At 37.3% G+C, this 25595-nt stretch overlaps 1 protein-coding gene across 1 annotated transcript in view; it reads right to left on the bottom strand.

Annotated features, from left to right (window-relative positions):
• The window catches only part of SPINK5 (serine peptidase inhibitor, Kazal type 5), a 109408-nt gene extending 84188 nt beyond the window's left edge, over window positions 1-25220 (bottom strand). The window contains exons 1-5 of the mRNA XM_006893755.1: window positions 25147-25220; window positions 22412-22481; window positions 6102-6229; window positions 1267-1330; window positions 330-457 (exon numbers count right to left, since the gene is read on the bottom strand). Coding sequence (XP_006893817.1) covers window positions 330-457; window positions 1267-1330; window positions 6102-6229; window positions 22412-22481; window positions 25147-25220 — 464 coding nt within the window. The remainder of the gene's footprint in view (window positions 1-329; window positions 458-1266; window positions 1331-6101; window positions 6230-22411; window positions 22482-25146) is intronic.
• Window positions 25221-25595: the final 375 nt, after the last annotated feature.

The raw sequence follows: 25595 nt of genomic DNA on the forward strand, positions 1-25595 counted from the left end.
GTCCTTAGAGAGGGACATCATGCTTGGGAGGGTGGAGGGACAGCGCAGGAGGGGAAGGCCCTCTATGAGGTGAATTGATTCAGTGACTGGGATAATTGGGATGGGAGTGTCGGAGACAGTGCCATTGGCACAGGACAGAGCGGAGTTTTGGGCTGTTGTACATAGGGTCACTATGCGTCACAGGCGACTTTACGGCACATAACAACAACAACAACAACATTATTAATTAATGTGTCATGAAATTGATTTTCTCTCTCTATAAAGTGTTTCTTGGGTAGGAACCAAGGAGACAGTTATCAGGGTCGCCTACTTGGGAAAGTGCTACTTACAACAGCTCAGCACACATGGCACACTTATTGCCATGTGTTCTCCCATCAGGACCAAGAACAGGATCGCTTTCCCGTGTGCATCCAAGTCTTCCATCTTTCACATAGGGCCGAAAAGCACTACACACGTCCTGAAAAGAAGGGAAGGGAATTACCCTTCTTGTAACACTTGTAGTTCTATGTTATCAGAAACTTCAAACTCAAGTCCCTTTGCCTGATGACCTCTACCCCCAGGGCAGTGCCAGCTGTATAATAGTAACTCAGCCACTACTGTACCACGCATACAATGAAGGGTGGAGTGCACTCACTCAGTTCTTTTATAAATTTCTAGGATCAATTATAATCAGCATTGGGAAAGGTACAGGTCTTATCCTCAGGTTTCTCAGTCAAACAGCATCATAGGTAAAAAATACTTAAAATTGTGCATTGTGCTAAATGTTCTGACAGAGAGAATGGTGGGCATTGAAGGAGCACACAAGAATAAAGGGACATCATGTCTTGTATTAGGGGGAGCATCCAGCTGGAGAAAGCCGAGTGTAACAGAATCACTGAATTTTAACACCTAAAAAGATATGTGTACCAAATCACAGATGTGGGTTTGTAAACACTGGTTAAGAAGCTTCATAAGAACTCTTAACTGCTGCAACTGTAATTCAGGTTAAACTGCTGGGGTTTAGGGCACTTTCTAGTACACATCTTGATTTTTTCTTTGCCTTTTTTTTTTTTAACTAGAAATTAGAAATAGAGTGGAAAGTTTTAACTACAAAAGTATCCTGCTCCAGTTTTAGGAGGCAATGCTTGTTTGTTTACATAAACAAGCAATATCCCATTTCAAAAGAAGCAAATCTGGGTTTCTTGCAAACAGCCCACTCACAAGGAAGAAAGATGGATTTTATTTGCTCTTTGAAATCAGCCCACCCGTGTCCGCCACAGCCCTTACCTCCTCAGGATCATTCTTCTCACATTCTCCTTCACTCTGTATGTCGATTTGTGATCTGCTCTTTCTGGAATCAAATGTTAGTAGACATACCAACTTAGTGTCACAGAACTTCCCCTCATTCAGTTCTAATTTCTTCACTTCAGTGTGATTCTAATTTGCTCCTGAAAACAACTACAAAAGAAAACTAATGGGAAGATCTATACTCATTGTCTAATAAGAAGAATTAAACCAACATTTAGAGGACATAAATCGTCTCCTGGCCCAGAGAGTTAGAGAATTAATCCTGGAATTCTACAAATTAGAATGTGTAGTGTTAGAAATTAAAATAAACCTGAATGCCGTCCATACAGGAATATTTTTGTGTTCTCTACTTTGTGATAACTGTTGGAGAGAGTTGAGGGTATAATTTTAGCATCTGTTTCTCAAAAAAGGGCCTTGTATGGTATCAAAAGAATCTAATTCAGATTTACTTTGGTAATAATATTTATTAAAAGGTGGGACAAAGCTTGCTGGAAATTTGACAAATTAATAGTACCATATGATTTACTAAACTTCTAGACTAATGGTTGCTATATTTGCAAAAACTGAAGAACAGACAACTCAAGATTGAGGTCACAGGGAGAACCTGCAAAGCAGGTCTGCAAGATTGTTGGTACCGAGGGTGGAGAAGGAACAGAATGGGAACAGAGTATAGGACAGGAATATACTTGAGATATTTGGCAAAGATTGGATAGTTTGAGAGAAGTTCAAGATTAAATGTCCAATTGTTTATGGAAATATCATAACTCACTGTACACTTTTTCAGTATCAATTCATAATTATCCCATTCTCTGTGAGAAAGAATATGTTGATAAATAGGCATTCTGATAGATAGATAGATGTGTACGTGTTCACATGAGTGTGTGGGAGTGAGAATACGTGTGTCTGCCCTAATCCTATTGACTTCCTGTAAATAGTGGCTAAGTGCCTACACATTTTCATTAAGATATGTTTTCTAAAACATATAATTTTAGATGAAAGTGAATATAGAGATATCTATTTCCATGCACATAAAACTTTATAAATGTATGTAAAATTTTAATTATATAATACACATACAACTTTTTCTATTATATATATATATATATATGGTTGTTGTTGTGTGCCATCAAGTTGTTTATGACTAACAGCAACCCTATGTCCAACAGCTCTGAACCCTGCTCTACCCAATGCCAGCCATATTGTCTCTGACACATCTACCCTCATGTGAAAGACTATATATAGTATGACTTTGTATATTATATATATGAGATTATGTTTATGTTTATATAAATCTGAAGCCAAAGGAACTAAAGAACAAATTCAAGCCTCGAGTTGCAATTTTTAAGGATACTATAGGTAGAATATTGAATGATCTAGGAAATACTAGAGAAGATGAAAACAGTATTCAGAGATACTGTACCAAAAAGAATTTACTGACACAGAGGAATTTCAAAATATAACATATGATCAAAAGGCAATGGTGATGAAGGAGGAAGTTCAGGCTGCTCTGAAGGACTTGGCAAAATTGATGGAATAACAATTGACATATTTCAACAAACAGATGCTGCCCTGGATGTGCTCAGCAGGTTGTGCCAAGAAATATGAAGCACAACTAACTACCTGGCTAAGTGCCTGGAAGAGATCCATATTTATTCCAATTCCAAAAATTGCTGACTCAAGAGAGTGGGACTTATCATAAAATAACACGAATATCACACACTAGCAAATTTCTGCTGAAGATTATCCAGAAACAACTGGAACAGTTATAACATTGACAGAGAATTGCCAGAAATAGAAGCTGGATTTAGAAGAGACTGTGGCTCTAGAGACATTTTTGCCAATGTCAAATGGATTTTGGCAGAAAGTAAAGAGAACCAGAGGGATATATATCTGTGTTTCGTTGAAAAGGCAAAGGCATTTGATTGTGTGGATCACAACAAATTGTGGCTAACCTTGAGGAGAGTGGGAATCCCAGAACAGTTGATTGTGCTTATATGAAACCTAGACTTGGACAAGGAAGCAGTACTCAGGACAAAGCAAGGAAACATTGCATGGTTCAAAATCAGGAAAGGAGTGCATCAGGGGTTATCCAATCTATATGCAGAACAGATCATCTGGGAGGCTGGCCTTTATAAAGAGGAATGTGGCATAAGGATTAGAGGAAGACTCATAAGAACCTATGTTATGCAGATGACACAACTTTGCTTGCTGAAACTGAGGAGGACCTGGAGCACTTGCTGCAATGGTCAATGACTATGGTCTAGAATATGGATTGAAGCACAACATCAAGAAGACAAAGATTCTCACCACTGGACCAATTGGTAGCACCATGATAAAGAAAAGATTGATGTCAACAGTCAAGCTTACTCAGTTCCACAGTTAACCCTCTTGACATCAGCAGTTAGAAAATAAAAAGATGAATTGCATTAGGTAAATCCACTGTCAGAGACCTTTCCATAGTACTGAGAAGCAACAATGTCAGTGTAGATGCTATGGTGCACCTGATCTAGGCTATGGTGTTTACAATTACTTGCTAAGTATCAAAAAGTTGGATAATGACTAAGGATGATAGAAGAATTGGTGCTTTTGAATTGTTGTGTTGGAGAAGAGTCTTAAATCTACCATGGACTGCTAAGAAAACAAAGTTGAAACCAAGTTTCTCTTTGGCATCTAGGATTCTGAACCTTTAACTCACATACTTGGGCATGTGGTCAGGACAGAGCACTCCTTGGACAATATCATGCTTGGAAAGGTGGAGAGACAGCACAGGAGAGAAAGATTCCAGATGAGATTAATTGATACAGTAACTAGGGTAATGGGGGTTAGTGTGTCAGAATCAGGCAGGCTTAAGAGCTGCTATATATAGGGTCACTAAGAGTTGCAGGTCGCTCGATGAGACAAAACAGCAAATATGAGGTGGATTGATTCAGTGACTGGGGTAATTGGGATGTGTGTGTTGGAGACAGTGAGATTGGCACAGGACAGAGCAGAATTTAGGGTTGTTGTACATAGGGTCTCTATGAGTCACAAGCTACTCGACGGCACATAACAACAACAGTAACATATGCTTGATACAGGAAAGGGTTCAGAGCTGCTGTACATAGGGTCATTATACATTGCAAGTGACTCAAGGATGACTCAGTGGCCTATACAATAATAACATACTATGACAGATTCATCCTGGAAAGGGTTAAATGGGGTGGCTCCTTGGAGGCAAGGATTCTGAGGCTCCGTCTGACATACTTTGGACATGTTGTGAGGAGAGACCGGTCCTTGGAGAAGGACATCATGCTTGGGAGGGTGGAAGGACAGCGCAGGAGGGGAAGACCCTCTATGAGGTGGATTGATTCAGTGACTGGGATAATCGAGATGGGAGTGTCAGAAACAGTGTGATTCACACAGGACAGAGCAGAGTTTAGGGCTGTTGTACATAGGGTCGCTATGAGTCCCAAGTGACTTGACGGAACATAACAACAACAACATGACAGATTTGGCTCCACAGGTAAACACTCTTGGCACTAGCAGTTAGGAAATTAAAAGACGTATTGCCATGGGAAAGTCTGCTGTTAGGGACCTCTCCAGGGTACTGAAGAGCAATGGTGTCACTCTGGAGACTAAGGTGTGTCTGATACAGGCCACAGTCTTTGCAATCACTTGTTATGCATCAGAGAGTTGGACAATGACTAGGGAGAATAGAAGGAGAATTGATGCCTTTGAGCTGTGGTGCTGGAGAAGAGTATTGAATGTACTATGGACTGCTAAGAAAACAAACAGATTCATGCTGGAGAGGGTTAAACCAGGCTGCTCCTTGGAGACAAGGATTCTGAGGTGTTGTCTGACATGCTTTGAACATATTGTAAGGAGGGACAGGTCCTTGGAGAAGGACATCATGCTTGGGAGGTTGGAGGGATGGTGCAGAAGGGAAAGACCCTCTATGAGGTGAATTGCTTCAGTGACTAGGATAATCAGGATGGGTGTGTTGGAGGCAGTGTGATTGGCACAGGACAGAGCAGGGTTTTGGTCTGTTGTACTTAGGGTCACTATGAGTCGCAAGTGACTCAATGGCACACAACAACAACACAACAGGTGTAGAAGTAGGTGTGGCATCCACTTCCTAAATAACATACCTCCAGAAACTATAATCTCTAATAACTATCAATTGTTGTAGAGGGGCTTCAAGCTTTTTTTTTTGTTGTTCATAGGGTCGCTGTGAGTTGTGCTGGACTTGAAGACAATCAAGAACATATACATATACATATACATATGTATATCCATCTCTCTCTAAAATTTATATTTATTTATTGATTAGAAGCTGCACTATTTTCCGAAATGTACACGGTTTCAGTCCACTATGAGTCGCAAGTGATTCAATGACACATACAACATATATATATATATTTATATATTGGTTAGAAGCTGCACTGCAATACCAAATGTGTATCATTTGAATCCACCACTGGCTCCTTTGGAGAAGGATGAGCACAGTGCCATTAAGTATACTTCTCTTCATTGTATATCTTTAGAGGAGAAGGTTTTCTTTCTATATTCTCATCTGGAGCAGCTGGTGGACTTGAACTGCTGGCCTTTCAGTCATCATTGCACAGTGCACCATACCATCAGAATTCATTCCCACCCCTCACTCCTCCTCTCTCCCTTTCTCTTATAAAGTTATAGTGACAGTTTGTTGTTATTCTTAGGGACAACTAATATTCACAAAATGAATTTTAATCCTCTCGAAGGATTATGGCAGCTTGGAATATGTCATTATATAGAGACTGTATTTTAGTAAAGAATCTGCTTCCCAGAATACTCACGCATTCTCTGCACACAGGGCACATCTGTTGCTATATGTTTTCCCATCTGTGCCACAAACAGCTGCATTATCAAGACTACAGATTAAATCCCCATCTCTTTCTCCTCTCTTGAAATCCTCGCAGTTCAGCTACAAGGGAAATGAACAAGAAATTTAAAAAAATTGTAAGAAACAAAACACATCTCAGAAACATAAGTAAGTCATCATTTTAAGTCTGTGACTGTATAAAAAAGAAAAATACTTTAAGGAGAAAATAATGGATTTGTAAAACAAATAATGAAACAAAGCCCAAAGCAAAGAGGATAAACATTCTTTCCTCACTGATGTATCTTATTATTCAATAGTTCACTTTTACCAAAATAATGAAACATTTATTGCTTGACTGTTTTTAGGCATGAGCATGAAAATCTGACAGTAACAAACAGTGGGCTAGTTAGTTGCAAGGTGAGAGTAAAGCCAGGTCTGAAAGGTATCCACTTGAATAGGCAATGGGCCTCTGAGGTGTAGTGATTATGTAATGATACAATTTGACATCTATGCAATGATATAATTTGACAATTATATAATGATATAGTCATCTCCCGCTTTTTAATCTGACGTGATCATCTTTAGTTTTTTGTAATGCTTTTTGTGTGACTTGGCTTTGGAACCTAACTATGTCAATAACTGGGGAAAGTGTTTAACCAGATAGCAAAAGAAAAGATCTCAATATGATTCTGATCATAAGATCACTGATATCTAAGCCAAGTTATCCTACTTTGGTATGATGCTAGTCTGTCAAATTCTGCCTAGTTTTCCCACAGAATGTTAGTGTTACCTCTGTAAGCTACTAATCAAGAAAGTTAATAATATTATAGTCTAGAATAGTACTTAAGAGCCAGAAGTTTGGATTCATAATTTTAGCTCTTTGTTTTCAATTTAAATGTTTCCTTACAAATTGTCAAACAAAGAAAAAGAAACCTCTCTTAAAGTTATTGGAAGAAACAAATCTTCAAATATCTACTATATGAATAGGGCACAAACCTGTAAGTAAGGAAAACAACCATTCTAGAAAACAAGTAAAGACGAGAATCTCAGATTTACCACCCTCTCACTTCACTTCATCTAACCTTACTTTCCTTTTCTGTGAAACAGGAGTTCACATCCTACTTACACTATAGAAGAGAGTAGATAGATAGTCCCTAAACCCAAAGACAATTTTAATTAACCAGTTGAATTTCTGGCAATTTGAATTTATCAGTGATTTCACTACAGAAAGATGAGCAATCTCCTCTCATGCAATTTGTGTTGTTGTTATTCATCATGGAGTCACTTAGAACTCATAGTGATCAACCTCTTTGTCTCTGACACACCTACCCCGCTTACCCCAGACACTGAGTATTCTAGCTATCCACAGTCACCACAAGAGTCAAGCTGATTCTAACTCCTGGCAGCCCCATATGTGTCAGAATAGACCATGATCTATAGGAGCTTCAATGACTGATTATTCTGAAAGTAGAAGGCTAGCTTTTTTTTTTTTTACCACCTCTAAATGGATTCAAAACTATAACCTTTCTGCGAAGGATTTGTGGTTGGAAGTAAATTGCCCTTTATAGGGAATAAAAAGTGTGGCTTAGAGTACACAGAACTAACAGAAGAGCTACTGATTTCCTCCTCAAAATAATTTCCTGGGAATCTACAAAAAAGTCAGAAAATTAAGGATGGAATGTGGAGTAATTAACTTGAGTAAATGCCATTTAACTTGAGATGATCACTACCATCCCTCTTCATGAGAAAAATATCAACAGCAACATACCAGGTCACAGGTGTTAGTTAGCAGGGTAATGACAGGGCAAATAGGAAAAGCTCAGCTGGGAGATGATGACAACAGCTAAAAGTATTTGCTACTCCACCTCTTCTCACTCCAAACAGCAGGAGTTGGTGTATTACAACCTACAGAGGACACCTCCTTCTAATGCTGAGAAGGTTTGAGACCTTCAAGGTTAATTTCTGACCTGATGGAGTAGTAGCATCAGAGTGGAGTGGCCAATAGTTGTTTCAGTTTGAGCCTTCTTCATTACCCTATACTTAGACTTATCAAGAGTTTTCAGGTGTAGAACATTATGGATTATACTACTAACTGAAAGGCCAGGAGTTCAAACCCACCAGTCTCCTTAGGAAAGAATTACAGGCTTGGAAACTCAGTGAAGGTTTACAGTGAGTCATAACAGACTCAATGAAGCAAGTGAGACTTTTGGTTTATACTTACCAAGAGAGACATAGACTTCTTTTTTTTTTTACCTAAATCATTACTGAATATAGTTTACCAAGAGAAAATAATAAATATATTTATAAAAGTTTGATATTAAAACAAAAAAATCTCTGGATATCCAAAGAGGAAAACAGTATAAATAAAGATAGCAAGCTGAACTATATGTGTCAACCAAAGCAGAATTATTAGAATAGCAAAACTAACCAACCAAACAAACAATAAAATAATTTATGGAAAGTATACTACATTATGAATAAACTAGACATAGTAAAAAGAAAAAAACATTATGAAGGAAAATTTCTGTATGTGAAATAATAAAATAATATACAGAATAAAATTAAAATGAATGCAAATATGTAATGACCATGTAAACCACTAGATTGAAACTGCTCTATAGGAAGTATAAAGGGAAAGAAGAATTTTAACAAGAAATGAAAAGTGAAAGAATGTGGAGAATACAAGTAAAAGTTAAAAAAAAAAGGAAGACAAAAACATGAGAAGTAGTTGATGAAATCAGAGGGAAATGATCCTCAAAATAATCAGAGTGGGGAGGACGATTATAAGAAAAATATCAATAACAATTAAAAACTAAAGTTCTAGTCCATGACAATAAATTGTGACAGTTTGGAGGTTTCATGAAAATGAACTGAGAGCAGACTAAAGAGAAAGGGGTATAGATATCACCAACAGATATGGACATTCACAAAGATGATACGTAATTGGAAATGAAGGTACTTCACTAAGGATCGCCATAATTAAAGTGGATATACAATGTTTAATTTAATTTTTTTGTGAAGTAATTTAGCATAGGGTTCCATTGAGTTAGCTGAGTCTAACTCATGAGGACTCTGTGGATGAGAGTAGAACTATCCCACGGAGTTTTGAGGACAGTAATCTTTACCAGATACATCACCTCACCACAACTTTCTACCAGAGTGACTTGTGATAAGATTGCCAACCTATGGGTTAGCCACCTATTACCTAAATGTTGAGTCATCACATATACTACTTTTTGAATCACTGTCAAAAATAAGAAGAAAAAAATTTTTAATTTCTTTTCAGTGTTCAATTTCATTAGTTGGAAAGGAAAGTGAGAGAATCTAGCCCTAGTTATCATAAATAATAGTAAATCTAGATGGCTTAAATTTACAAATTAAAGACTACATTATATTAAATTTTTCAATCAGGAAATGTTTTGATCACAAGAGAAAAATTAAAATGAAAAGTCATGCAAATATTAAAACAATAAGAGAGGGAAATTTCTACCATAAGGAAACAACACTAGTAATATTAACAACTGGGAAAAATGCTAATTAGCCTAAAATATATCATAAGTATAGGAAACTCTGATGGCCAAGTAGGTAAAGAGTTTTATTATCAACTCAAAGGGAGTTAATTTGGATAAAAATAACAAAGAAAGATATTGTTTAGTGTATAAGGAAGAGAATAAGAAGTTAAAACTATAAAGAACTCATACACCTAATCATACTATCTTTAGATACATAAAAAAAATCACAAAAGAAAAAAAATCCAGAACATAGTGTTTATTGTGGACATGTATTATCAAATCAGACCCAATTTGTAGCTAACCCTCAAAGAGTTTTTCAGAGGCTGTAAATCACACAGGAGAAGTTTGTCAATCTTTTTCCTCAGAGCAATTGTTGGATTTGAAACATCTGCCTTTGGGTCAGTAGTGAAAATCCTTACCATTAAGCAAGTAGAGATTCCACAGAATAAAATATTATGCACTGTTGCATGAGAACAGATAGCTGACCTTTCAGTGGGATTACAGAAAGAAATCATAGAGGATATTTCCCATCTTTCTCTTGCAGAGCTGCTGGTGGATCCAAACTATCTTTTGATCAACAACTCAGCTCCTTACCATTGTTGTTGTTAGGTGCCATCAAGAGTATGACTCATAGCAACCCTGTGAGCAACAGACCTGAACCTTGTTTTATCCTGTGCCATCCTCATCATCTCTGACACACTTGAGCTCATTGATGCAGTAACTTTACTAATCCATCTTGTTGGGGTCTTCCTCTCTTTTGCTGACTCTCTATCTTTCCAAGTTTGATAAGCCTTTCCAAGGAATAGCTTTCCTAGGAACATGTCCAAAATACGAGAGAAAAGCTGTGTCATCTTTACCTCCTAGGAACACTCTGGCTTGCATTTTTCCCAAGACATATCTTTTTGTTCTTTAGCAGTCCATGGGATATTCAGAACTCTTCTCCAACACTACAAATCAAAGGCATTAATTCTTCCGTCATCCTTATTCATTGTCCATCTCTGAGACACATAGCAAGCGATAGAAAAGACCACAACCTGAGTCAGGTGCACATTAGTCTTTAAACTGACATCATAGTTCTTCAGTATTTTGGAGGGGTCTTTGACAGCAGACTTGCAAAATGCAGTTTGTCTCCTGATCTTCTGACTGCTGATACCAAGGGTGTTGATTATTCATCCATTTTCAATCTATTTTTCATTTATCATGATGTTGCTTATACATCCAGTGGTGAATGATTTTGTCTTGCTGGTGTTGAAAAGTAAACCATATTCAAGACTGTGTTCTTTGATCTTCTGCAGCAATCACTTAAAGCCCTCTCACTTTCAACAATCAACGTTGTGCCATCTGTATAATGCAGATTATTGATGAATCTTTCTATGATTCTGATGTCATAATCCTCTTCACAGAGTTCAGCTAAACAAATGATTTGTTTAGCATACAGATTGCATGGAGAAAGGGTACATCATTCAAACATGCTTCTTGACTTTAAACCGTACAGTGCTCATTTACTTTATTACGACAGCAGCTTCTTGGTCTAGGCATAGATTTTGAATGAGCACAATTAAGTGGTCTGGGATTCTGGGATTTCCATTCTTAATGATAATCATAGTTGGTTGTGATTTTTACAGTCAAATGACTTTGCACATTCAATAAAATAATGAAAACAAATAAACATTCTTCTGGTATTCTTTGTTTTCATCCAGGATCCATTTGACATTAGCAATGATATCCCTAGTGTCATAACCTCTTCTAAACCTCACTTCAACTTCTGGAAGTTACCTGTCAAATGTACTATTCTGTCCATTTTGGGATGTTCTTCAGCAATATTTTGCTTGCATGTGATGTTAGTGATATTGTTCGATAATTTCCATTTCATGTTGGATCACCTTTCTTGTGAAAAGGAACAAATATAGGTCTCTTTCACTCAGTTGGCCTAGTATTTGCCCCCTAAATTTCCTGAAATAGACTGGTAAGCATGTCCAGGTCAGAACATATTTGTTGAAATATATCAATTGCAACACATAAATTCCTGGGGCCTATGTTTTGTCAATGCCTTCAAAAGAGCTTGCTGTTCTCACATACTTTGGGCATGTTGTTATGAAGGGCCAGTTCTTGGAGATCAACATCATCCTTTAAAAGCATGGATGGTCAATGTAGGGAGAGGAAGATCCTGAAGAAGAGGGATTGACGTGGTGACTGTAACAATGGGATCAAGCATATCAGAGACGATGAGGTTGGCATCGTATAGGAAAAGGTTCACATCTGTTGTTCATAGGGTTGCTGTAAGTTGTAGTAAATCTATCTGATGCCACATAATAACAACAATAAATAATGGAAGGAGCCCTGGTGTTCTAATTTCTAGGAAGTTTTGCTGTTAACCCAAAGGCCACATGTCTCTAGTAATTATCTCTAGTAACATATCAGTGGCTTTGTAGGAGAAAGATGGGCAATTTCCTCTCATGTGATTTATAGTGTCAGAAACCAATAGAGGGTCAGCTATGAGTTGATTCTGATCTGATGAAAATAAGTTTGGGTTTGAAATAACCATGAGGTAAGAAGAATTAAGAAACATTTGATACTGATTGGTAAATGAAGAAAAAAAAACCACCCATAGGTACAAACCATGAAATTAATGATAAAAAAATTTTAAATGCACTTGTCTAATAAAAACAAATAAAAATTAAATAATTATGTATTTTTCACTCTATTTTAAAGTGAGCAATAGAACAAGAATAAAGGTAAGATTATCTGACATTGAGAATAAAAACAGTAGAAAAAAATCACAAAAAGAGGTCGTTGTTGTTGTTATGTGCCATGTGAACCTGCGATTCATAGTGATCCTATGTACAATTGCTTTGAAGCCTGCCCTGTCCTCAGCCAGTCTCACTGATTCTGACACACCTATTCCCACTGCCACAGTTACTGTATCAATCCATCCCATCTGGGGTCTTCCTCTTATCTACTATCCCTCCATCTTCCAGCACCATGTCCTTCTCTAAGAATCTGTCCCTTCTGGTCACATGCCCAAATTATGTGAGATAGAGATTCAAAATCCTAGCCTCCAAGAAGAAACTTGATTTCACACTCTCCAAGGCAGATCTATTCATTTTTTTGATGGTCCATGGTATGTTCAAGACTCTTCTCTAGCACCACAGCTCAAAGGCATCAATTCTTCTTCTGTCATTTCTAGTCATTTTTCAGCTCTCTGATGCATAGCAAGTAATTGCAAAGAACATGGCCTGAATCAGGCACATCTTAGTCTCCAGACTGACATGGTTGCTTTTCAGCACTCTGGAAAGGTCCCTGACGGTAGATTTACCTAAATGTAATTAATCTTTTTTATTTCCTGACTGCTGGTGTCAAGAGTGTTGATTGTAGAGCCAAACAAGCTGGAATTGTTAACAACCTCAATCCCTTCTTCATCACGGTGCTGCCAATTGGCCCAGTGGTAAGAATCTTTGTCTTCTTGATGTTGAGCTTCAATCCATATTGATGACTATAGTCCTTGACCTTCTGCAGCAAGCACTTCAGGTCCTCCTCAGTTTCAGCAAGCAAAGTTGTATCATCTGCATAATGTAGGATGTTGATGAGTCTTTCTCCAATACTGATGCCACATTCCTTCTCATAAAGCTCGGCCTCTCAAGTTATGTTTTGCATATAGATTGAAAAGGTATGGAAAAGAAATAAAGTCCTTTTAAAAAAAACACCCAACAACAACAAAAGATATGGAGACAGGACATATGACTATGATATATATCTTACAGTGTTTCCTTACTCTTTTCTGAGGACTGCTTCCTTATCCAAGTACAGGTTTCACATAAGCACAATCAAGTTCTGGGATTCCTGTTCCCCTCAAGGTTAACCACAACCAAAAAATGTTGTGATCCACTCTGTCCAATGCCTTTGCATAGTCAATGAAACACAGATAGATACTCCTCTTTTACTCTTTGCTTTCTGCCAAGATTCATCTGACATTGGTGAGAATGTCTCTAGTTCCACGGTCTTTTCTAAACCCAGCTTCTGTTTCTGGTAGTTCTCTGTCAATATAGTGTTCCAGTCATTTCTGGGTAATCTTCAGCATAATTTTGTTTACGTGTGATATGAGTGATATTGTTCAATAATTTCCCCACTGTGTCGGGTCATCTTTTTTTGGAATGGGAATAAATATGGATCTCTTTCTGTAGTTGGTCAGGTAGGTTTCCTCGAGATTTCTTGGCACAATCTAGGGAGGATGTCCAGGCAGTATCTGTTTGTTGAAATATGTGAATTGGTACACCATCAATTCCTGGAGCTTTATTTTTTGCCAAGTTCTTCGGAGGAGCCTGAATTTCCTCCGTCATCATCATTGTCTCTTGATCATATATTGTTTCTTTAAATTCTTCTGTGTCAATCAATTATTTTTGTACAGTGACTGTATACTCTATATTAAATATCTAGTAGAACTGAGAAGAGAAAGTAAAGATGAAAAAATGTGTGTGAAGTGGTAATAGAGAATAACTGAGTAAGCAGTAAGTTATAAAATGAAAGAAGTTGTAATATTGAAGGAGTTGTGGCTACAAACAAAAGCACAAACTATGGGAAAGAATAGTTTTAAAAACATTAACATCTATTCCATCAATAACATTGAACCCAATATGTAGAAATGGCTTATTCCAGATATTATTCAGTTAAAATTTCCCAGCTACTTCACTGACAGATGAACAATCTCCTCTTGTATCATTTATTGCTTCTGAAAATCTGCTGGAAGGTTAGCTATGAATTGGTTCCAACTCGAGGGCACATACAATAACAAAAGACAACATGTTGTTGTTGTTATGTGCCGTCGAGTTGCTTGCGACTCATAGCGACCCTATATACAACAGCCCTTAACTCTGCTCCATCCTGTGCCAATTGCACTGTCTCTGGCATTCCAATCCTGATTAGCCCAGTCACTGAATCAATCCACCTCATAGAGGGCCTTCCCCTCCTGTGCTGTCCCTCCACCCTACCAAGCATGATGTGCCTCTCCAAGGACCCATCCTCCTTACAACATGCTCAAAGTATGCTAGATGGAGCCTCAGAATACTTGCCTCCAAGAAGCAGCTCAGTTTACCCCTTTCCAGGATGAATCTGTTTTCCTAGCAGTCCATGGTACCCTCAATACTCTTCTCCAGCACCACAGCTCAAAAGCATCAATTCTCTTTCTATCCTTCTTAGTCATTGTCCAACTCTCTGATGCATAACAAGTGATTGCAAAGACCATGGCCTGTATCAGACACACCTTAATCTCCGGAGAGAAACCATTGCTCTTCAGTACTTTGGAGAGGTCCCTAACAGCAGACTTAAATCCAGTTTTCTGAAGTCTTTTAAAATAAGGAAAAATTAATTATTCACTGCTATTCATTGTGACCCATATAGGACAGATTATAAATGATCCATTATAAATGATCCATAGAGTTTCCTGAGCCATAAAATTTATGGTCAGAGACTGCCACATCTTTTTCACATGGAGTTTAAATATCTTTGCCCATGGATAATGAGTGTGAATTACATGTAAATTACTATCCAAGCACTTGATAACTGTTTCACTCAAAACACAAACTCAGGGCCTTCAGACAGACTCTGAGGTCATGAGGCTTTTTAGAATTTCTTAAAACATACATTTAGTAATAATAAATTGCAAATTATTCCAGATTTGAAGAAGGAGACCTGAGGGTGCTTTTTTTGAAGTATAATCTTCATAGCATAAAGTCCACCAATTTTAAGTGCAAATTTGTAAGTTAACAAAACCTTGCTTTCAGAAAGTTAAGAAGACCTAAAACATTTGAACTGAAAAAGATCAAGGGCTAAAGGCTTTGATATGGATTACATCTCAACATCAAGAAAATAAAAGTAGTCACAACTGGACAACTGGACCAATAGCAATGTCATTATTAATGGAGAAAAGAGTAAAGTTGTCAAGGATGTTATTTTACTTGGAGCCACACTCCATGTACATGGTAGCAACAGGACCCAAAACAATAGATAGTTTACGTTGGGCAAATCTATTATCAAGGACCTCCTTGAAGTACTAAAAGTCAAAGTTGTCCCTTTAAAGACTAAGATGCACTTGATTTTTAATTACTTCAGAGGTGAACATTGTATAAAGAAAGCCAAAATATTGATGCTTTTGAAGAATGGTGTTGGTTAACAAGTGGTAAGTCACTGTACTGCCAACCCAAAGGCATGTGCTTCAAATCCATCAACTGCTCTGCAGACAAAACTTGGGAAATCTCCTTCCCTATGATTTACTGACCCTGAAAACTTACTGGAAGTTCAGTTACAGGTTAGTTCTGATTTGATGGCACACGACGACGACAACAACATTAAAAAAACAAGCAAATCTTTCTTGGAGAATGTTCAACCAAGGTGCTTTTTAGAGGCAAATCTGGGTGAACTGTCTCACATGTTTTGAACATGTTTTTAGGAAGTTTCAGTCCTTGGAAAAAGACATTATGCTTGAAAAGTAAAGGGTCAGTGAAAATGAGAAAGAAGCTCAATGAGACAGAGTAAGGTAAGGGTAAGGTTCCAACCTGTTGTTTTTAGGATCAGTGTGAATAATAATCTAATTGATGACACCTAATAACGTAAACAGTACTATCATCACAATCCAATTTTAAAATATTTATACCAATCCAAGGGTTCTTATCTGTGTATTTTTCATTAACTTCAATTCCTAATTTAGTTTTAGGAAAACAATAATCTGTTTTCTGACTTTAAAACTGTCCCCTTTGGGGCATTTTACACAAATGGAATCATGCAGTATGCAAAAATATGCTGTTGGTCTCTTTCACTGGACATAATAGTGGGGATGCTGTAATATCTTATTTATCTATCTTCTTTTTATTATTGAATAATATTCCATTATAGACATGTAACTTCTTTCATGTTTTAACAGTGGATAAACATCTGGTTTATTTGCCTTGGTCCCATGCAAGTATAGATATCATTTGTCCTTTGCATAACTCATACTTTAAATTGAAATCTAGATATTTTCAATGCAAATGCAATGCAGCATCAGCTTTGGTTTTATGATATTTTCCTTAAGGTAGTTGTTTTGTTGCTTGGTTTTGGCTTTGCTTTGTTACTCTTTAGTATCATGCTTTGATTAAATATGTGAACTCTTTAATATATATATTGTATAACTTAATTAAAAATATATAAATATATATGTATAATTTTTTTTACTTAAATTACTTCTCAGAAGGGTTGTTCTTTACTTTTTCGATTCATGTGAACACTGTCTTCTGTGGCCATCAACTATTGATTCTTATAGCCTGCAATTCTTTTGACAGAATCTCAAAACAAAACATCTTGGGAAATTGACATGGGAGTAATCTCAAGTAATACTAACATAGATTTACTTTTCTCAAAAATGTATCAGTGTTTATTATTGATTCATATTTTTAAAATTTCATCATCAGTGTTAAGTAAAAATAGTTTTGCAAAGGCTTTGGTTGACTTTCATAATGCTGAAACACATACCCTCACACATACACATTTTCACTCACACATATCATCAATATTTTCAATTATATAGCTTTCATGAAAAAAAAAAAAGAAAAAGAAGTGAAGGTGTACTAAAGAGATTTTCTCTGCTAACCTAAAGGTGTTGATCTCTCTGGTGGTTCAGATCTGCCAGCTGTGGGGGAAAGATGCATCGTCACTTCTATTATAATTTAAAGCCTCTGAAAATCCTCTGTAGTAGGTTTGAATTCCATGGTTTCAATGACTTGTCTGACTGACCGACTAGCTATTGAAAGGGAAGTTATTAAACTGCCATAGTATGTACATGAACCTATGTACTAAGTATTGTTGTTGTTAGATGTCATCACACAGAGTTGGGTACAACTCTTGAGTACGACCCTATAAACAACAGATCTGAACCTTGTCCTATCCTGCACTACCTTCAATTACTTCAGACATACTTGAGTTCATGGCAATAATTACTGTCAACCCATCTTGTTGAGTATCTTCCTCTCTTTCACTGACTTTCTACCTTCCCAAATATGATGTTCCTCTCCAAGGAATAGCCTCCCATAGCAACATGTCCAAAGTATGTGAGACAAAGCTGTGTTATCTTTACCTTCAAGAACTTTGGTTGTACTTTCTCCCAAACCTGTTTGTTCTTTTGGAAGTTCGAGGGATATTAAATCACAACTCATCCTTATCCACTGCCCAAGTCTCAGGCACATAGTAACTGATTGAAAATAGTATAGCCTGAATCAGATGACCTTAAAATTATTTCATTGCTCTAAGTAATTTGAAGATATTATTGACAGCAGACTTTCACAAAGCAGTGCATCTCCTCAGCTCTTGGTTGCTGGTACCAAGGGTGTTGATTGTGGATCCAAACAAGATGAAATTGTTGACAGTTTCACTTTTTTCTCCGTCTATCATGATGTTGTTTATTAGTCAAATGGTGAATATTTTTGTCTTCTTGATATTGAGAGGCAATTCATATCAAAAGCTGTAGTCTTTAATCTTCTGTAACAAGTGCTTCACACCCTACTCACCTTCTGCAAGCAAGTTTAGTTCTTCTTGTTTTTTGTTGAGTGCTATTGAGGCAATTACTTATCACAGTAACCCTATAAACAACAGATCAAAACCTTGTCCTAGTTTGTTCCAGCCTCACAATCCCGGCTACGCCCACTCCAACTTTTACAGTCATTAGTCAAACCAGTTTGAACAAGTTAAAACTTTTACAATCAAATTTTATCTAAATTAATTTAAAAAATGCTGGTAGCCCCAGTCCAGTTAGGCCTTCAAACTAAAATTATCTTTTTATAAACTTAGTAATTTATAAAAATAGGCTGAGCAAATTATTCAATTATTCAATGAATTAGAATTTGTCATCAGGATCAAAGAAAGACTCATCAATAACCTTCATAATGCAGATGACAGCTTGCTTCCTGAAAGTAAGGAGAACTTGAAATGCTTGCTGCAGAAGATCGAAGACTGCAACCTTCAACTTATGCATTCTATTTAAATGCCAAGAAAACAAAAATTCTCACGACTGGCCCTATAGACAACATCATAGATGGAGAAAAGCTTGTAATTATTAATGATTTTATCTTGCTTGAATCCACAGTCAATACACTTGGTACCTGTAGTTGAGAGATCAGGAGACATACTGCACTGGGAAAGTCTGCAGTCAGGGATCTCAAATGTTGAGGAGCAATTATGTTTGTTTGAAGACTAAGATTCATCAAATTTAGGCCATGGTCTTTTCAATCACTTGCTATGCTGCTGAGACCTGGACAGTGAATTAGGATGACTGAAGAAGAACTGCGGTGTTGGAGAAGAGTACTGACTGACTATACCATGGACAGCCAAAAGAGCAAATAGATTTTGTCTTGGAGAAAGTACAGCCATAGTTCTCCTTGGAGACAAAGATCACAAGTTCTGTCTCACATACTTTGGACATGTTGCTAGAGTGTTTGGGAATGTGGAGGGATGGAGAAAAAGAGGAAGATCTTTGACCAGTGGATTGTCACAGTGACTGTGTGGTTGCGGGCTCAAGTGTGTCAGAAATTGTGAGGGGATGGCACAGGATAGGGCAGGTTTCAGGCTTGTTGTTGATAGAGTCTAGGGATTATGAGTTGTACTAGACACAATGGCACTTAACAAGATCACCACTTGGGAAATTTTATACATTTATGCACATATATAAACTTCAGGGTACTCTGGTGGCTTAGCGGTAAGGAATTGTGCTACAAACACAAAGGTACATGGTTAGAATCCATCAGCTGCTCTGTAGGAAAAAGATGAGCAACCTTTCTCCATATGATTAACTGCATATATTTATATATACATATATAAACTTGTTGTTGTTGATTGCCTTCAAGTTGAGCAGTGACCCCATGAACAAAAGGCCTGATGCTTAGTTCTAAGAAATTGTGCTGTCAACCCAAAGATACATGCCTCAAATTCAGAACCTGCTCCACAGAGACAGATAAGCAATCTCCTATCACATGATTCATTGCCTCTGAAGACCCACTGAAGATTCATCTCTGGGTTGGTTCTGATGCCACTGTTATCACTTATATCTACACACACACATACACACCCACACACACACCCCCTCCCCCGGTGACCTAGTGGTAAGAAGTTATGTTTCAGTCCCTGAATGCATGCAGTTCAAATCCATCATCTGCTCTGTGTGAGAAGAAAGAGCAATCTCCTCGTCCCATGTGATTAACTGCTTCCGAAAACCCACTTGAGGGTCAGTTCCAACATGACGGCACACAACAATAACGACAATATATATATATATATATATATATTGCTTGGTTAACTATGTCTCTTTAGTGATACTACTTATCTATTAATGGACATATTTAAACAGAATAGAAAACTCAGATAATACAAATATATATTGAAATACATGTGAAGAAACATAATAGGCTATGAAGTTTGCAACCTAAATCAGTGTGAAACAGTGAATAAATTAGAAATAGAAATCTTCACATAGGCAAAGAAGTTGAAAGTCAGAAAATGTGAAGGATTGGACATGGGTAGTAGAAACAGACATAGTGAAGAGGGTTCAAATCTGGATTTTTTTTTTAAGCAATGTCACCAATAATACCAAGCCCTGGATAGTTTTCATCTGCTAATTAGTAGGTTTTAATTCAAATTCACCCAGTGATTCCATGTGAGAAAGACTAGTTGATGTCATTTTGTAAAGAAAAATGGCCTAGAAAACCTTGTAGGGCATTTCTATTTTGTCTAGAAAATCCTATTGAAGGGAGTTCTGCTCTGCACACTGAGTTGAAATTGATTTGCCATCATCTAACAACATAACAGCCACAAAACTTGTTAATGAAGGAGATATTAGAAAGAGAAATTGATGGTGCAAAAGAGAAGACTACCTACCTGCAGGAGGTACTCTGTGTGTGTGTGTGTGTGTGTGTGTGTGTGTGTACACAGAGCTCTTTACTCTACAAACGAATTGCAGGCTTGCTTTCTTATCAACATCAAAACAGAGAAAGTGAGAAAGCGAGAACAATAACAATAGAAAAAGATTTCAATTATACACAACCTTCCAAATAAAGAAAACCAAAAAATCCAGATTTAAAACACTTGCAGTATATACATCACATAGTAACTGCTGTCATTGATAGGTAGTTTCAAATGATTTATAGAAAGCTACAGTGTAGTATCTACGAATTTCATATGAAAGTGGAAATTAGGAATCGAGCTTATCACTTTAGTTTAAAACCAAAGCAGTTCATTGCCAGAATCAACTCACAACTGACCCTCCAGCAGGTTTTCTGAGGCTGTAAGTCACAAGAGAGGAGATTGCTCATCTTGCCCATGTAGAGCCACTGGTTGTTTTGATTCACCACAGAGAAGCCACCATTGGATTACCAGCACAGCTCTCTATGGGCTTCACCACCAGAGCTCTCCCTAACTCATTGCCAGAGAGGTAGAATGTCTTAGAACTCCCCTTAATGTATTCTTAAACTTTCAACGTTTTTTTTTTTTTTAATCCCAGTGACTGTACATTTAGATATGGGAACATCTGACTGGATTTCTTTTAAAAACAGCCAGGTTGCCAGCATCAGTTTGTATGTGCATACTTTTGAGTGATTGGTTTATATTTTATACTTTTAAAAGCTATTGCTATATTAATTTTTAATGAATAACACAAAGAGGAGAAGGGATCTTAAAAATGTAACAAATAATGGCCAGTTTTAAAGTGACCAGTGAACTTGCCCAGCCCCATAAATTGTGTAGAGCACAGAGATTGCTGGAGATCAAGAATGATCAGTTATTAACCAATCAAGTGTTGATTGTGATTATAAGATGTATTGCTTTAAATGTGAAACTGGTGGAGCCCAGACAAAGAATTTAGTTGAATAGATTTACTGCGGAGGCTGAAGTTCCCAGGCGTTCCACAGTAACTCTGCCAAGGAAGATGGTAGCTTGGTTAGGCTGGGGATTCACTAAGCAATTTGGGTGTGCCCTGCCCTGAATGATCATTTTAATTATGTGTCAGGGTCAGAAGAGGTGAGTGAGAAAGAGGATACTGGGGAAGAAGTTACACAGGGAGACTGTGGTGATGGAAACTGTGGTGATGGAAACTGTGTTCAGGATGCTTGGTTATATCCCATGGTCATCAATAACATTGTGAGACACTGTGAACTAGTCTCACTAAATGATTATATTGTGTCACGGGCGAAATTTGTGCTATTATTTTTTAAGATCATTTATATTTTACCACAGAACACATCTCTCAACTACTAATCTGAATCTCAACCTGCAAAATAAGTATAACAAGCAACTTTGTTTTAAGTAGGAAGCAAAGATGCGAAATAAAAGAAAGAGCTGATTAACATAGGTTAAATGTTGTGGCTGACATTTTAAACTTTCTCATTTGGTCCACATGAAGTCTTCTTTTTAAGAAGAAAGGAAGGTATATTATCCAAATGACATGAACTATAAATAAGGACTCAGATGAATTTAGTTTTAGAGTCCCAAGAAACCTCTTATTGGTAATACAAAAAGGAATTAGAATGAGAGATGACCATAAATGACAGACATTACATTAGCATACCTCATCTCTCAGCAGGTAGATATCTGTCAGGGCCCAAATTTTTTTGAGAGTTGGGTCATGCTATACCCTGACTAAGCCATGTTCCCTCCCTTTTAAGGAGATACCTTCACAACAAGTATGACCTAGTAATTAGGAAGTAAACAGAGTCAAGCGTAATCTCTAAAGCAAACGTGACATGTTGACTCCAAACTGTCTTACCTTTACCGGGGCAATGGCCCTGCGGATTCTTACAGGTCCGAGGGGCATTCTTTGGCCTTCCTTATTTTCCCTGAAAGAAGTAAAAGAACAGCATAGAAAGGCTCATCCAATTTTCACTACTTACTTTACAAAACTGCTGTCTTCAACCCAGTCTAATATAACACAATTGGAAGTAAGCTCAAAAATGAGCAGTATCCAAATCTCTCTGCAATGCTAAACAATATCTCAAGCATGCCTCTATTGAAGAAAAGTTCTATCAAGGAAATAATATCTTTATAACAAACTACCTTTCTTAAATATTTCCAAGTCTATGATCAACAACCCTAAAAGATACCTGTTTCATTGCTGAGCTGCTGTGTCAAAGATCATTACTCACAATGAACAGAATTTGCTTCTGTGTATTGATTCAAAACATGGTCTTTCAGCAATTTAAGGATCAATGTTATGTTTTGCACTCTTTTCCTTTTTAAATTAAAAGTTTTAGTTGATTTCCCCATAATTTACACACGTAATAAAAACAATAGTTTAGTGAATGGCTTGTAAAGTGACAAACTGCCTTTTGTGTCTTAACACTTTTTACTTTTCAATTGTTCTTGTTATATGACATCAAGTCACCTGTGACTCATAACAGCTCTGAAGTCTGCCCTGTCCTGAGGCAGTCTCATTGACCCCAACACACCTATCCCCATTACCCCAGTTACTGTGTCAATCCATCTCATCTGGGGTCTTCCTCTCCTGTGCTGTCCTTCCACCCTTCTGAGCTTGGTGTCTTTCTCCAAGGACCTGTCCCTCCTAGCCACATAACCAAATTATCTGAGACAGAGCTTCAAAATCTTAACTTCCATGGAGAAACTTCATTTCACCCTCTCTAAGACAGACCTATTTGTTCTTCTGTTGGTTTGTGGTATGTTTAATCCACTTCTCCAGCACTGCAACTCAAAGACATCAATTCTTTTTGTGTCAACCTTAGTCATTGTTCAGTTCTCAGATGCATAGCAAGTAATTGCGAAGACCATGGCCTGTCTAAGTCTTGAGACTAACATCTTTGCTTCTCACTACTCTGGAGAGGTCCCTGACTACAGATTTTCCAACTGCAATTTGTGTTGTCCACTTGCAATTTCCTGACTGTTGCTGCCACCACAAGTGTTGATTGTGGGGACAAAAAGTTGAAATTGTTAACAACCTCAATCTCTTCTTAACTTATCATGTTGTTGCCATTTGGCCCAGATGTGAGAATAGTTGTTTCCTTAAGGTTGAGCTTCAATCCATGTTGAAAGTACAGTCCTTAACCTTCTGCAGCAAACACCTTAGGTCCTCAGTTTTGGCAAGGAAGGTTGTGTCATCTGCATAATGTAGGTTGTTGATGAGTCTACCTCTGAACCTAATGCCACATTCCTCCTCATAAAGCCCAGCCTCCCAAATGATCTGTTCTGCATATAGATTGAAAAGGGATGGAGACAGGACACATCCCTGAAGCACTCCTGTCCTGACTTTGAACCATGCAGTGTGTCTTTGCTCTGTTCTGAGGACTGCCTCCTGATCCAAGTTTGGATTTTACATGAGCACAATCAACTGTTCTGGGATTCCTATTCTCCTCAAGGTTAGCTATAATTTGCTGTGATCACAGAGTAAATGCCTTCCTATAGTCACAGAAATAAAATTTATTTTCCAGTAAATATGGTTAGGATGAATTTTTTTTTTTAACAGTAACATCTAATGAAACAAGAAAACATCAAATTAGGTTGTAAAACAACTGTTGGTTTGAAATCACTATTAAAAAGAGTAAGAAAAGATGTCTCATTCCCATATTCTGAGCATCCTGCACCCTCAGTCTTTCCCGACACCTTCAGTATTTCACTTTCCCACCATGTGTTCACTAGAAGCAATGCATGTGATTAGAACTTCATTATCCCTGTATTACTGGGTATGTCAAATTAAATCCCCTGACACATACCACTTGGAATTTTAAAAGCCAATTATCACATAATTAACCGAAATGTGTAAGCTTAATAATACTGGCTTGACACCAGTGTTGACATTTTGTCCATGGTCAGAAGCTAAAGATGACTTCAGTGTTCAAAAATCAACAGGAAATCCTAGTGTGGAGATTTTTTTAATTGATAAATCAGGTCTTCTTTGTGTTATGGAATGCCAAAGAAGAAAAGAAAATCAAGTTAAAAAACTTTGGATTGATACACTAGCTCTGCTAGGATCATCATTTTTTTCCTGAGCTGTAGGGAGTAGGAAGCTTCCAGTTATTCTTTGATCCAGCTCAACTCAATATTTATCCCAGATATTGAAGCTACTTCCAGCTTACAGGACAGAGAGTATCCTGTTGAAATCCATCTTTTTTGCTTACTGCCTCATACTCAAGGGGTTCCTCTCAGTCCCTAGGATACAATGGTCAGGTTGTAACAGGCCCCAGGAAGCTGATTTCCTCTTTTAAATCCTTCTCAGTGCTAGGAAGCTCTAACTGGAACCATGTTCCCAAAAGAATAGTGTACTTCATAAGATATTACTAACAAACTTTCTGAACATTTTTTTAAATACACTATGAGTGGTTCTTAAACTCTTCCCAGATGAATCTGATGGGAGGAGGGGTCAGATTAAATGACTAAAACCTTTATTTACCCTATAGATCTAGAAAAAAATACATTTGAAATAAATACACACAAACACAAGTCGAAGTCAAATCAAATGCAAGTTAAATATTTTAAAAAAGAGGCTTTACTTACGAATTTAGGCAGTCTTGACACTTTTCCATTTTCTTTTCATTAAGATTCCTGTCACATTCTCCTTTATTTATCATTTGTCGAAATTCATTGCAGCTTTTCTGAAAAGAAAACAAAGTTTTGTATACATACATTTTGATTGGAATCTGCCAGCTGCTCTGTGGGAGAAGGATGGGCAAACTCCTCCCATGTGATCATAGGCTCTGAAGACCTGCTGGAGGGTCAGCTACAGGTTGGTTCTGACTTGATGGTACACAACAACAACAACAACAACAACAACATACAGACAGACAGACAGACATTCGTAAATCTCATCTAAGCAAGACTTTTAAGTTCTGGGAAGTATTTCCTTGAGCAGTTTTACTTAATAACCATTGTTCTCTTGCTACATAACACTTTCATTAATGGATATAAATACATAATTAAAAATAACATCTCTACATTTCTATTAG

The sequence above is a fragment of the Elephantulus edwardii genome, unplaced genomic scaffold (genome assembly GCF_000299155.1).
Source record: "Elephantulus edwardii isolate Elephantulus edwardi_28Jun2011 unplaced genomic scaffold, EleEdw1.0 scaffold00130, whole genome shotgun sequence".
Classification (NCBI taxonomy): domain Eukaryota; kingdom Metazoa; phylum Chordata; class Mammalia; order Macroscelidea; family Macroscelididae; genus Elephantulus; species Elephantulus edwardii.